Here is a 13,216-nt window from a genome sequence, read left to right on the forward strand (position 1 = left end):
CAAGAACACATAGGTGGAATTATATTGAAAATTGTACTGATATGCGCTTTATTTCTGTAACTTTGATATTGAAAATATGCTTATTCGTATATTCAGCAATTGGAATTTATCTTCTAAATATCAAGAATGTGTGGTATTGTAATTGAATACGACAAAAACGGGTCAAAATTAAGAATAAGAATAAACAGCTTATTAGTAACTAGCTGTACCTCGTTGTTTTATCAGCATTTCTCCACTCCTATTGATCTTAGTATTATGTTATATAGACGAATGCTGGAAGAATTTTCAAATCTGACCCGCAGTTCTGGAGATTCGCGCCTTAAAGCAAACAAACTCTTCAGTTTTATATATTAGTAGAGATGACTATGTCTTAGATACCATAAAATTCAGGGTAGGTGCCCAATTTAGAACATCAAATCTCTGCGTTTTGTCATGCATGAGTCATGTTTATATTTTTATTTCAAAGGGAATAAATAGATACTCGGGCTCGAGCGATGTTTCGTAAATTTCGAAATAGCAATTTTTAAGAAGAATTTATCTATCAATATCTTAATTTAATAATAAATTCCGCTATGTAGTAGTTCAGTAAATCTGGACTATCTGACATTGTAAACATCGTATTGTGCCATTTACAATAATTCCCATCCAGCTGAAAATTAGTTAAATTGTTCAAAACGTAATTCCAAAAAAAATAGTCCATAATGCCAGTGCTTGGGAGAATATGCAGACATAAAGTTACCACAGATGAATGATTAGGATAGAATATATAGGTACGTACAGGGTGTAATTGTTAAGTGTGCAGCACAGGCGATTATTCCGTAACTATAACAAACTAGCGGTCCGCCCCGGCTTCGCCCGTGGTACATATTTCGCAATAAAAGGTAGCCTATGTTTTTTCTCAGGGTCTAAAAATTTTCTGTGCCAAATTTCATCAAAATCGGTCCAGTAGTTTATGCGTGAAAACTATACATACATACATACATACAAACCTTTCCTCTTTATAATATTATTATTATTATATTAGTATTATATTAGTATAGATATCAAAAACTTTAAACTGATATTGAAAGTACTATGCCTAATGACAATAATTTTAAAAATGACTTTTTAAAAATAAAACGAGAAATGTCCAAAAATGTTATATGAATAATGAAACGCTCCGCATCGCGAAACGCAACAGCATCTGGCGGGCCAGCTAATTGAACATGGATTGAATTATTATAAATTTATTCAAATACGTTCAGGTATGAAATAGCGCCACTAACTTATTTCTAAAAATCTGGGTAAACTCAAGAGCCTTCCTAGAAATGTTTGTATTACGTCTATCATTTAAGCTGATTTTCAATACAATTTTGATCCGCGACTTCTCAATTAATTTTATACCTTGTGCCTACGTCTATAAAATCCATTTTCATATTAATAGATAATAACACGCGGTTAGTTATTTTGATTAATGAAATGTAAACATTTGCAAAAGCGTAAGAGCTCGCATTCCGATAGTAACACAGTACACTTCATAAATCTTGACTGTAATGACTCTCCCCAGGGCTACATGAAATATGACCGCATTAGCAAGACTTTGTTATATATGTGTTATAATAAATATGTTACGATAAGGAAATCTAAATCATTTTTTCATAATATGAGAATGTAAATGAAAATGGTGATTAATTCCATAAGTATCCTAATTCGCCAATATATTATATAGTTGTTTATATATCTTATCCACGGTGAATAAAGATTAAATTGCTTTTATATATAGTCAGTCATATTGTTAATGCTCTTTATAAAGTTTACAACAAGCAAATAATAATACAAAATGGCTTCAAAAATGTATATATGAAACTTGCAATCAAGACGAAACCATCAAGCAATATATCATGTAATATGAGTCGAGCGTGTCAAAAATAATCGAAAAATACAACCCTCCTTCTGGTGCAGTCGGATGAAAAAAATCGACATGAACCTTGAGAAAGTGGTAATTAATCAATGTCCGAAATAAAATCAATTTGGAATCATTTGCACGCATGTTGCCTTTAGCATTCGTAAGTATTGTATATCAAGCAGCCATGTTTAATTGAAGCCTTGTATTGAATCTGCTGAATATAATATTTAAATAAATAGATGTGGAAAATACACACTTCACGCATCATTTCTTTTGCATTCTTACCATGAATAATAATAAATGTTTTGAATAAAGTCGGCCGGGAAATTCGTAGACGTCAAAAAATGTGATAGAATTTATTAAACTTTTATCCTATAATAACATGAAAAGGTAGATAAGATCTACTCTTAAGTATAATAATTTAGTATTTTCTGATGTTTGATTTTACGCGAGTATTATACATTTAGAAATTAAAGACTTTTTAACGGATTTTAAACGCGATTTATTCATTCTATTATTTTCCCGACGTTTCGAACACTTTACAGCGAGCGTGGTCACGGGGAGACTGAGATGTTATACGTCTTGACGGTCATTCAAAAATTGTTGTTTGTAAACTACCTCCACCTATTCCTCCGTAGTTGGTATGTGGAGTATTTTTCCGGATGTTGGCAGTATTGGCTGATCGTGTCTTCTAGTCTTTTGGTATGTTTGACATGGGGTTTTAAATTCTTAATAACAGGATCCCAGGTGTTAGAAAGTTTCAAACCATCTTCTCTATTGAAATTTGGGTGTTTTTTAATTTCAATAGCCTCGCGCACCAGTCTTGGAAAAAAATTATTTTCTCTGGCAAGGATTTGTGGTTGGTCGAATCTTATGAAGTGGTTATTGTCCAGTGTGTGTTCACATACCGCAGACTTCTTGTGACGCCGATGCTTGATATCCGCAATGTGCTCCTTCAGTCGGTTGGCAATGCTTCTTTTTGTTTGGCCGATGTATGAGAGTCCACAGTCACAGTCTAACTTGTACACGCCTGCTTCTTGTAGAGGAATATTACTTTTAATTGGTCTCAAGAATTGGTTTATCTTCTTGTGCGGCTTATATATAGTTTTAATTGAAGCTCGTCTTAGGATTCTTCCAATTCTGTCAGTAACTCCCTTCACATATGGTAGGTAGGCCGGTTGTCTTTCAACTGTGTGTGGCTTCGTTCGACTCCTGTGATGCTGTGGAGGCGCCTGCAGCTTGTTGTTACGTAGTACTCGCTTGACATGCTGCAGTTCCCCGCTGAGGTGGGCAGCATCACAGAGGTGGCGGGCTCTCTGAAACAAAGATTTACCGACAGAAGCTAGTTGGCAAGGATGGTGGTGAGATTCACCATTGAGGTACCTATCAGTATGAGTGGCTTTCCTATACACTGTATGGTTGAGCATGCCATCCCGTCCCCTCATAATTAAAATGTCAAGAAAGGCTAGACGGTTGTTAGTTTCTAACTCCATAGTAAATTGGATGTTTTTGTGTATGGAGTAGATGATCTAAAAATGCAGGTATATGTTCAGTAGGGAGTATTGTGAAGGTGTCATCTACATAGCGTTTGTAAAGTCTCGGTTTGACTGGTGCTGTGGCCAAGGCTCTCTCCTCGAAGTCTTCCATAAAAATATCAGCGACAACGGGTGATACTGGAGAGCCCATGGCCACCCCATCAACCTGCATGTAAAATTCACCATTCCACAATAAATAGCCAGATGTAAGGCAATGTTCTAAGATCTCTGCATATTCTAATGGCATATTGTGTTCCCCTAACCTTTTCTTAACAATATTGATGCAATCAGTCACTGGGAGATTAGTAAAAAGAGACTGCACATCAAAGCTAACCATGGTTTCATTGTTTGCGATATTTAGATCTTTTAATATCTCAACAAAATGGTATGAGTCCTTAACATATGCACTGGTGTTACCTCTGAGGGGAGCGAGCACCCTAGACATGTGTTGTGATAGTTTTTGAGTGGGTGTATCAATTTGACTCACAATAGGTCTTAATGGAGTATTAGTTTTGTGTATTTTAGGTAAGCCATACATCTTAGGAGGTTTCACGCAAGATGGAATAAGATACTTAGTGTCAAGATTTAATGTCGTTTTGTGTTTGTTTATAAGGTCAGTTGTTTGTTTCATTACCTTGTTTGTTGGGTCCTTGTCGACTTTTTTGTAGGTGTTTTCGTCCGACAGTATTTCCGACATTTTGTTGTTGTAATCTGACGTATCCATTATAACCGTTGCGTTTCCTTTGTCAGCACGGAGTACTATTATATCTTCATTCTTTCGCAGGTGTTTTAGAGCGATAGACTCAGAGCGAGAGATGTTAGGTTTTACTATGGAGTTAGAAACTAACAACCGTCTAGCCTTTCTTGACATTTTAATTATGAGGGGACGGGATGGCATGCTCAACCATAAAGTGTATAGGAAAGCCACTCATACTGATAGGTACCTCAATGGTGAATCTCACCACCATCCTTGCCAACTAGCTTCTGTCGGTAAATCTTTGTTTCAGAGAGCCCGCCACCTCTGTGATGCTGCCCACCTCAGCGGGGAACTGCAGCATGTCAAGCGAGTACTACGTAACAACAAGCTGCAGGCGCCTCCACAGCATCACAGGAGTCGAACGAAGCCACACACAGTTGAAAGACAACCGGCCTACCTACCATATGTGAAGGGAGTTACTGACAGAATTGGAAGAATCCTAAGACGAGCTTCAATTAAAACTATATATAAGCCGCACAAGAAGATAAACCAATTCTTGAGACCAATTAAAAGTAATATTCCTCTACAAGAAGCAGGCGTGTACAAGTTAGACTGTGACTGTGGACTCTCATACATCGGCCAAACAAAAAGAAGCATTGCCAACCGACTGAAGGAGCACATTGCGGATATCAAGCATCGGCGTCACAAGAAGTCTGCGGTATGTGAACACACACTGGACAATAACCACTTCATAAGATTCGACCAACCACAAATCCTTGCCAGAGAAAATAAATTTTTTCCAAGACTGGTGCGCGAGGCTATTGAAATTAAAAAACACCCAAATTTCAATAGAGAAGATGGTTTGAAACTTTCTAACACCTGGGATCCTGTTATTAAGAATTTAAAACCCCATGTCAAACATACCAAAAGACTAGAAGACACGATCAGCCAATACTGCCAACATCCGGAAAAATACTCCACATACCAACTACGGAGGAATAGGTGGAGGTAGTTTACAAACAACAATTTTTGAATGACCGTCAAGACGTATAACATCTCAGTCTCCCCGTGACCACGCTCGCTGTAAAGTGTTCGAAACGTCGGGAAAATAATAGAATGAATAAATCGCGTTTAAAATCCGTTAAAAAGTCTTTAATTTCTAAATATAATAATTTAATTACGTCTTCAATTCTACTAACGCTGTGGTGACGGCATAATGTAGTCCTTATTTAAATGATTTCGTCATTTAAAGCTGCGTCACTTAAGGCTCCATTTTCTGTAACAGCCCTATACGGTCTATAAAAAATACGAATACAAATTGCGAACTTTCCGACCGACGTTTTTCAGGAAGGACTATTAAATACTGAATACCTACATAATATTATGTAAGACGAATATACTCAACTTTAAAATAAAATGATTATTTTATCATACTAAATTTTTCCTGTGAGTATGAACAATATGACCACGCGGCCGCTTTTATTGAAATTCTTTTGAAATTTTATCCGTCATAATATGACACGCATAAAGATATCCCATTCTAAAACCAATACATTAATGTTAGTCGTTTCTTCTAATGCATATTCTATCAAATCTTAAATTTAAATGCATGATAATTTTATTCTCAGAAGCAATAATAGGTACTAATAATTCCCTATTTTTGCGTTGTCACAGAAATAAAGGGAAGTGACAGAGTTTTCCGAGTCAAATATCCGCTGTACTAATGCAGTGCTTTTTATTAAGGTCTATTGTTTTACGAGCCCGGAGTCGCTATTAACCCAGCTTTATCTTGACCCTTCTTTATGTATGTGCTAAACAATTGTTGTTATCAAATACAATGATTTTTGTACATATTTACCCCAATGTTACGTTTAATTTCCATGCGAATATTTTGAAGGGATGTTAATAGGCGTTTTTTTAAAATGAAGAAGATAATGCGATTAGCGTTACTCCTGTATTTATCCTGGGATATGCCTTTCCGTTTTTACCACCAATTAAATTTTTTAAAGATTTTAATTTCTTTATAATATAATAGTCCGGGATCCATCGCCCATTTTTGCAAGTGATTACTATCAAGCTAATTTTTCGTGAGTAGCTTTATTTTGATGAGATGCCTAATAATTTCATGTACGAAACTCTCGATTGTGGTAGCTACCAGAGGAAACAAGGATAAAATATTTTGATTTGATGGTTCTCAAATATTAATTACTAACTGAATGTTTTTTTTTTGTTCAATCTCAAGATAATTATCTAAATTATTCGAAAAAATATTTGTCCTACAAAATCTATGGTTTGATCAAAGAGTCCCACTTTCCAATGTGTATCGATAACGAAGTCAACATAAATGATTACTAACCAGCTGATTTTTTTTATTATCACTTATTTAATACTTATATAATTCAACAGACATATTGTCCTACAAATTGCGTAATAAATATTTGAGAACCGTCAAATTAAAAATTTTTATCCTTGTTACCTCTGTAAGCTACCACAATCGAGAGTTTCGTAGGTACATGAAATTATTGGGCATCTCATCAAAATAAAGCTACTCACGAAAAATTAGCTTGATAGTAATCACTTGCAAAAATGGGCGATGTATCCCGGACTATAATACCTGCGTATTTTGACCATCGCGTCGCCGATATAGAAAAATCATTAACTAGTTTGAAGATACAATATTACTTTTGGTTAAATTGATTTCATGGGTCATGTTTTTTTTATTTTCTTTTATGATATGTCTCTGAAAAAATTACAAAAGAAGAAAACACAATGATCTGGTTTTTTAATCAATAATTTGTTAAAACAAGCAAGGTTAGATACCTTGCTTGTTTTAAGAAATTATTATAAATAGGTAAAAAAAATAAGATTTAGCCATATAGGCATACCTTTTGATTTTCTTATGCACAAGAATATTATAGGTCTAGCTGTCTTTTTACGATTGAGACAGTGTTTGCACATTTACAATAATGTCACATTTCAAGTTGCCCTTACTTTTTGTGGATATTTTACTTCACATCCTTTTGTTATGAAATAATTTTCGATGTCCGTAAATATATACTTATATTATAATATTTTAAATAAAGCTGAATAGTTTATTTGTTTGTTTGAACGGGCTAATCTCGGGAACTACTAGTCCGATATAATTATATCATCTCGCTAAGACCAACAGGAGCGGAGCACTACAGGTAAAACCGCGGAGCACAGCCAGTACTTTATAAATTGCAAAGACTATTCAGCAACCTTATCAACTCTCAGCCAAGCATTCAGCATTGAGTGAATGATGTGTACTTTGGCATAACAATACATTAGAATTTAGTGAACTATATTTATTATATTTATGAATATTAATATAGTAATGGTGTGAGGGGGGCCCAAATGTGAAATTCAGCATGACGTAGGTAGTTTTCTAACGGCCCCTTGGTAGAAATGGTGATGGATGTAAAAAAAAAAACTTAAGCTGTTCCGATGAATATGAATAATTCGGTTTAATCTGCCTATGCAGCTAATTCACCATTTAATGATAAAGTCACGTCGTTTAAATTGAACGGAATTGTCAAACAAAACTATAATTTTGCAGTTTATTAACAACTAGCGGTCCGCCCCGGCTTCGCCCGTGGTACATATTTATATTTTCTCTACATAAAAACCATCCTCGTACTTCAAGGAATATAATAAAAAAAGAATTATCGAAATCGGTTCAGCCGTTCTCGAGTTATGCGCTTACCAACACATTTTGCGATTCATTTTTATATTATAAGATTTATATTATAAGATTCGTCATAATAGAGAAAATGACGTGAATCTAAACTTGTTTTATTAGTAATTAGTAATGCGGAAATAAATTCTGATATTATCTTAAAATGAGTAACTTCAGTATGTTATTCTGATAAACTTTATAATCTTTGTATTAAAGGAAACACGTAGATATATAATTAAGTACGTAGGTACTATTAATAATTATTTATGCTTGTAATAATTTGTATGTCAAGAATGTTGTTAATAGTTTAACGATCACATTTTTATAATTTTTATGTCATGTTGTATTTAAAATTCCCAAAGCAAGGCTTAAGAAGAATAAATACCTCTTCCCCTATAATCATATATGTATATCATATAATAATTACCAGAAAATATTATCTTGGTAGTTATTAAAAAGGAGATAAGGTAATTCATTGCTAACCGAAGTTCTCGATAATGATATAACGTTCACTATTTTTTATTACTATATTTTGGTGTTGAGAAAAATAAATTCTTAAATGGACATGAAGAGGGACCAAGTTCTTTTATTCTTTGCTAGCTTCAAGCTTGTAAGGATTTCAAAACAAAGTTTTATTGAACTTAACATCAATTTTTTCTATATACCTATAGTAATTTATATGTCGACAACTATAACGTGGTATACGAAAACTTAAATGTCTGAAATAGTTCTCATTATGTTTCACACTTTACGTTTTTTTACCTAATTAATGAAGACCATAAACAAGCGTCAAAAAAAAAAACTGTAAAAGAAAGAATGGCTCTACTCTGTGGCTCTACTCTTTGCTATTTTTCCCGTTGATAGCCTAAAAGAAAATACTTTTTATGAATTATAACCCACTTTACACTGTAATTTAAGAAAAAGATGTATCCACATATATTTTTTTATTATTATTATTTATACACAAAAAAGATATGTACATAGTTCTGCATTTACGTTATATTTTTTGATGAATTTTTAAATCAATGTACATACAATGAGTGTGTTATTTAAAGAATTCGGTTAAATATTATAATGTGTTTCAGTTTAACCGTTCCAAATATTTTCTGCATTTACAATTTATGATTGATGACATAAGCGGGTTCAATGGAGATATTTTTGAAGGCAATAATTTTACACGTAAAGAAAATATAAAGATAAATAAAATTAGGTTTTTATACGTCTGATGAAAAACTAGACCCTTATCACTGTTCACACGTATGAGTCTGTCAGTCTATATGAAACAGCCTTTCTTCTCTTAATCTAATGAACGCCTAAAGGAACTTACCGAAAGTCCTAAAATATGTGGTTAATAAAAGTTTATGGTATTACGAGTTACGACATATATTTTAATATTATATACATTGGACTGATGGACGTAGGATATATTTTATTACGGGCAGAACTGCAACGAACCTTCTTAAATTCAGATTGTTGCTTTTAATTTATTTTATTTTTATTTTTATTTTATTTATAAAAAAGAATAAGGCAAGATAACTTTTTTAGAGTTATTTTATTATTTTATCTGGAAATTTAAATACACCATTGAGGGACCATATAATATTTGGCCCCTTTTTCTCTTAATTCAAAAAGATCAAAAAGTGCCTATTTAATATTGAAACTCAAAAATTCTTCAATCTTTTTTACACCCAAAATCAGTAGGAGGCAGGAGCTAATAGCATTCTTTCTTTAACAATAATTATGCATAATTAAATGAAACAGGCTAAACGACTTAAAATGATTTCAAGGTGAATTGCCTATTCAAGAATACGTTTATTAGTAGTCATTTTTTAAAACCCAATTCACGTATTCAGATGTAAAATACAAATCGATATTATTGATTTAAGATTCATAATAAGAGTGCTGTTAAAATTTTAAAGTGGAAAACATTCAAGTTGTTGATTGTTTATATAGAACAATTGCTGATAAGTCGTTTATTGACATACATTATAAAATAGTAGGTACTGTATAATGTATATATATATAAATACGCAAGTATCACTTAGTAAAAGAAAAACCTAAAAGCCCCCAATTAACTATTTATCACAAATAATTATAAAACAATTAAAAGTGGGTGCGTCTTATATAATACGTACCTAATATATCGTCATGTGTATACAAATAGGTAAATAGTATTTAATATGCGCGGGCGCAGTACTATTGGCAGTGCTGATAATTCCGATCAGTCTTTCTCAAAATGTCATGAAGTGCGCACGTATGTGAGTTTATGATAAAAACAAAGCGCGATTGTGTGTGTGATTATCAATTAAAAACATTACCCTGAAGTAAAAGCAAAACCAGTGAATAACTATAACTTGATTATAGGATAAATACATAGGAGAAACGCCATTTTATCGTGAATTCTTCCGGCTTGATTAACATTCAACGTTCAAGGTATGTCTGCAAGTTATTTATGGATTTATAATATGTCTAAATCGTTAAAAACATTTGAATTTAAAATCAAATGAGCCATGAATATTTTTTTTTATTGTAAACTTTTTCTTGATAATAATTTGTCACTCATATAAAAAAATTAACTGAGTAAAAAAACTTAAATTTCCAAAAATTATGAATATTTTTTGATTTTATATCAATACGAATCTAAGACAAAATATTAATTAGAATACAGTAAAAACTTAAAAGTAAAATCAAAAAGACGCAACTGTCGTCTTTAGTTTTCCGTTTTGTTGTTGCGGTTATCCTTTTGTAACAGTATTTTTCCTCTATAAACAACCTTGATGTTATAGAAGCAAGGTAAATTTTTGCATAGCGGCCATCGTATTTGCTTTTCAACCGGTAGTGTAAGTAACGGTTTGGCAAAAGTTTTTCTCCATTCTCATTAATGACAAATAAGAAAGGCACATTTCAAATACCTATGACTGAAATAAAGAAAAAGAAAGATACATATGGATATTAGAATAAAATACAAACACTATTTTGTTTTTTATAGATGAAGCAGTTACTATTACTTATTGGAGTAATTTGTATATTAAGTATCGAAGCTCGCAATGTTCAAGAATCCGAAACCGATGCGACAAGCGATGACTCTGAAGAAAACACACTTCTGAAACATATTAAAGATCATGCAAATGGTCAAATGCGACACAGACGACGTTCAAGACAATCGCACTATGATTTTTGGAACCCTTATTCATTCGATATTAGAAGAGATTACGACAGGCGCCAAGATGATGTGCTTGCCCAAATATTTAGACAATTAGAGGAACTGTCCGCTTATGTCAAACGCCCTCCCCCTCCGCCTATCTACATACCGTACCCAGTCATATATTCAGTGCCACAGTACAGTCCTTGTAACTGCAAACCGAGCAAACCGAATATAACATTGCCGGATAGGCTTCCTGAAATGGAAGACGAAAATCAAAATTGGGGCCCCATACTAGAAGAGACACCTGAAGAGGGTTTCGATTCTGATGACGATGGCACTCGGCCAATTGTTTTAAAGCCTATTGGTTCGAATCGACCCTCACAAAGTCTACCGCCTTTGGAACATGGCAGCAGTCAAGCTGGGGTAAGTTTAACAATTACAAAGCTCCCATTTGATTCAAAACGAATGTATGTGTACAACGTTAAAAACCTTTGCAACCTAAAAAACTCATATTTCAAATAGTATCTTTATTACTTGTATGTTTTTTTTTTTACTTGGCAAACGAACACCTAACCTTCAGGGTTCGTTGACATCAGTTCTTTAAATACTGTAATACTATATTTTAAAATGTAAACTAGGAACTGTCACACATTTCAACATATTTTAAACTAGCTGCTCCGCGCGGTTTCACCCCCGTGGCTCCACCCCTGTTGGTCGTAGCGTGATGATATATAGCCTATAACCTTCCTCGATAAATGGGCTATCTAACACCGAAAGAATTTTTCAAATCGGACCAGTAGTTCCCGAGATTAGCGCGTTAAACAAACAAACAAACTCTTCAGCTTTATAATATTAGTATAGATTTAATCTTCCATTTTTATTATAGCAAATAACTACCTACTACTGTTTGCTACCTCATCTGCAAAGATTACCTCATTACTTTATTATCATTTTTGATATTAAAACTCTATGACTTTACAGGTGGAGACCACAACTCGAGCATCAGTCAAGATGCCTGGAATGTGCCAAGCTGCTGTACTGTTTTGTTGCAAGTTAGAGCAACAGCAAAAGTGCTTTACTAAATATGGTTGTCAAAGGACATATAGATCAGGACTGGCTTGTAGGCCAGAAGTGATAAAACGCGTTATAGCTGAATTCGCTGAAGCATATTCTCCCATGAACTAGTGTTAAGGATATGTATTGTAGTCATTCATCAGTATTCTCTTAATTTAGATAGGATGTAATTAAATACGAGAAGAGTACAATAAAGTGTTTGAAGGCGCGAGTTGAAATAATCTAAAGTCATCGAGTACTTAAACCACCAAGCCGTGCCTTTTGTTGTCTATCGCTATGAGAAACTTCACATGAACTGTATTCAAGTGGCGATTAACATAGCAGAGCATAGAAAGAATTGCATCAATTGCTCGCAATACTATTCTTTGTATTAGGAAATTGAGATTCTTCTCAATTTTCGAACAATTATTGCCATAACGTAATTTATCTGCTTTCTATTTTTGTAGCATTTTATTTTATATTAATGAAATAATCGTTAATTTTAGGACGAATAATTTATTTTTTTATACATTCTAGCATTCAGGACAATAGAGATAGGAAAAGAGTAAAATAATCAATCGTAAAATATTTTACGTCTGCCTAGCCGAACAAATGTTTTCCCAATGTATTTTCAAAAATTCACCACATCAAATATCAGAATTTTATTCAATAAAAATAATTTTCTACGCATTATAAGAACAAGTACCGTACGTACCAAGTACGTTATGAAAATAATACCTTTAGCATTTAAGTTATTATAATTACTATTTTGTACCTAGATTTATATTGGCAGCTATGTTCCTAGTCTAAATAAAATTTATAAAGAAATATGTTTTTCATTTGCCCCCAGCCCCTCATGGTTTATTCATGTTGACACCATCATATTTTAATATTGTAAATCGAAATATATAGGTTATTCAATATTAACAACAGAATCAATATAAATTACACTAATAATAGTTTATGACGTGCGAAACATCCTTCAAATTTAACGATTGAGTAATCTACAAGGTAACCATAATGAGTTTAACATTTCAAAGAAGTACCCAATATATTATCTAAATAAATTCTAAATTATTATGTTTTGCTTATATATTTATTTAAATTCTTTTTTACACGTTATCTTTAAACCTACCTCAGGTTTAGGATTAAAGAAAGAAAAAACATTTTCAAAGCGAATAACTTAGTTTAACTATTTATATGA

General features: G+C 33.1%; 2 protein-coding genes and 1 pseudogene across 2 annotated transcripts; 2 read left to right on the forward strand and 1 right to left on the reverse strand.

The window, feature by feature from the left end:
• Nucleotides 1–2,311: 2,311 nt before the first annotated feature.
• LOC149905161 (uncharacterized) lies at nt 2,312–4,194 on the reverse strand (annotated as a pseudogene).
• A 56-nt stretch (nt 4,195–4,250) lies between these two features.
• On the forward strand, nt 4,251–5,275 carry LOC149905162 (uncharacterized). The gene has a single exon (XM_090106394.1). The coding sequence runs from the start codon at nt 4,251–4,253 to the stop codon at nt 5,127–5,129; it is 879 nt and encodes a 292-aa protein (XP_089962520.1). The 3' UTR covers nt 5,130–5,275.
• A 5,498-nt stretch (nt 5,276–10,773) lies between these two features.
• LOC149905163 (uncharacterized) lies at nt 10,774–12,834 on the forward strand. The gene is made up of 2 exons (XM_090106630.1): nt 10,774–11,382; nt 11,941–12,834. Exons 1-2 carry the CDS (start codon nt 10,804–10,806, stop codon nt 12,142–12,144), a joined length of 783 nt encoding a protein of 260 aa, XP_089962756.1. The 5' UTR covers nt 10,774–10,803; the 3' UTR covers nt 12,145–12,834.
• Nucleotides 12,835–13,216: the final 382 nt, after the last annotated feature.

Source organism: Colias eurytheme, chromosome 10 (genome assembly GCF_061535395.1).
Source record: "Colias eurytheme isolate Ceu_HAF_F1 chromosome 10, ilColEury1 Martin Lab GWU primary, whole genome shotgun sequence".
Classification (NCBI taxonomy): Eukaryota; Metazoa; Arthropoda; class Insecta; order Lepidoptera; family Pieridae; genus Colias; species Colias eurytheme.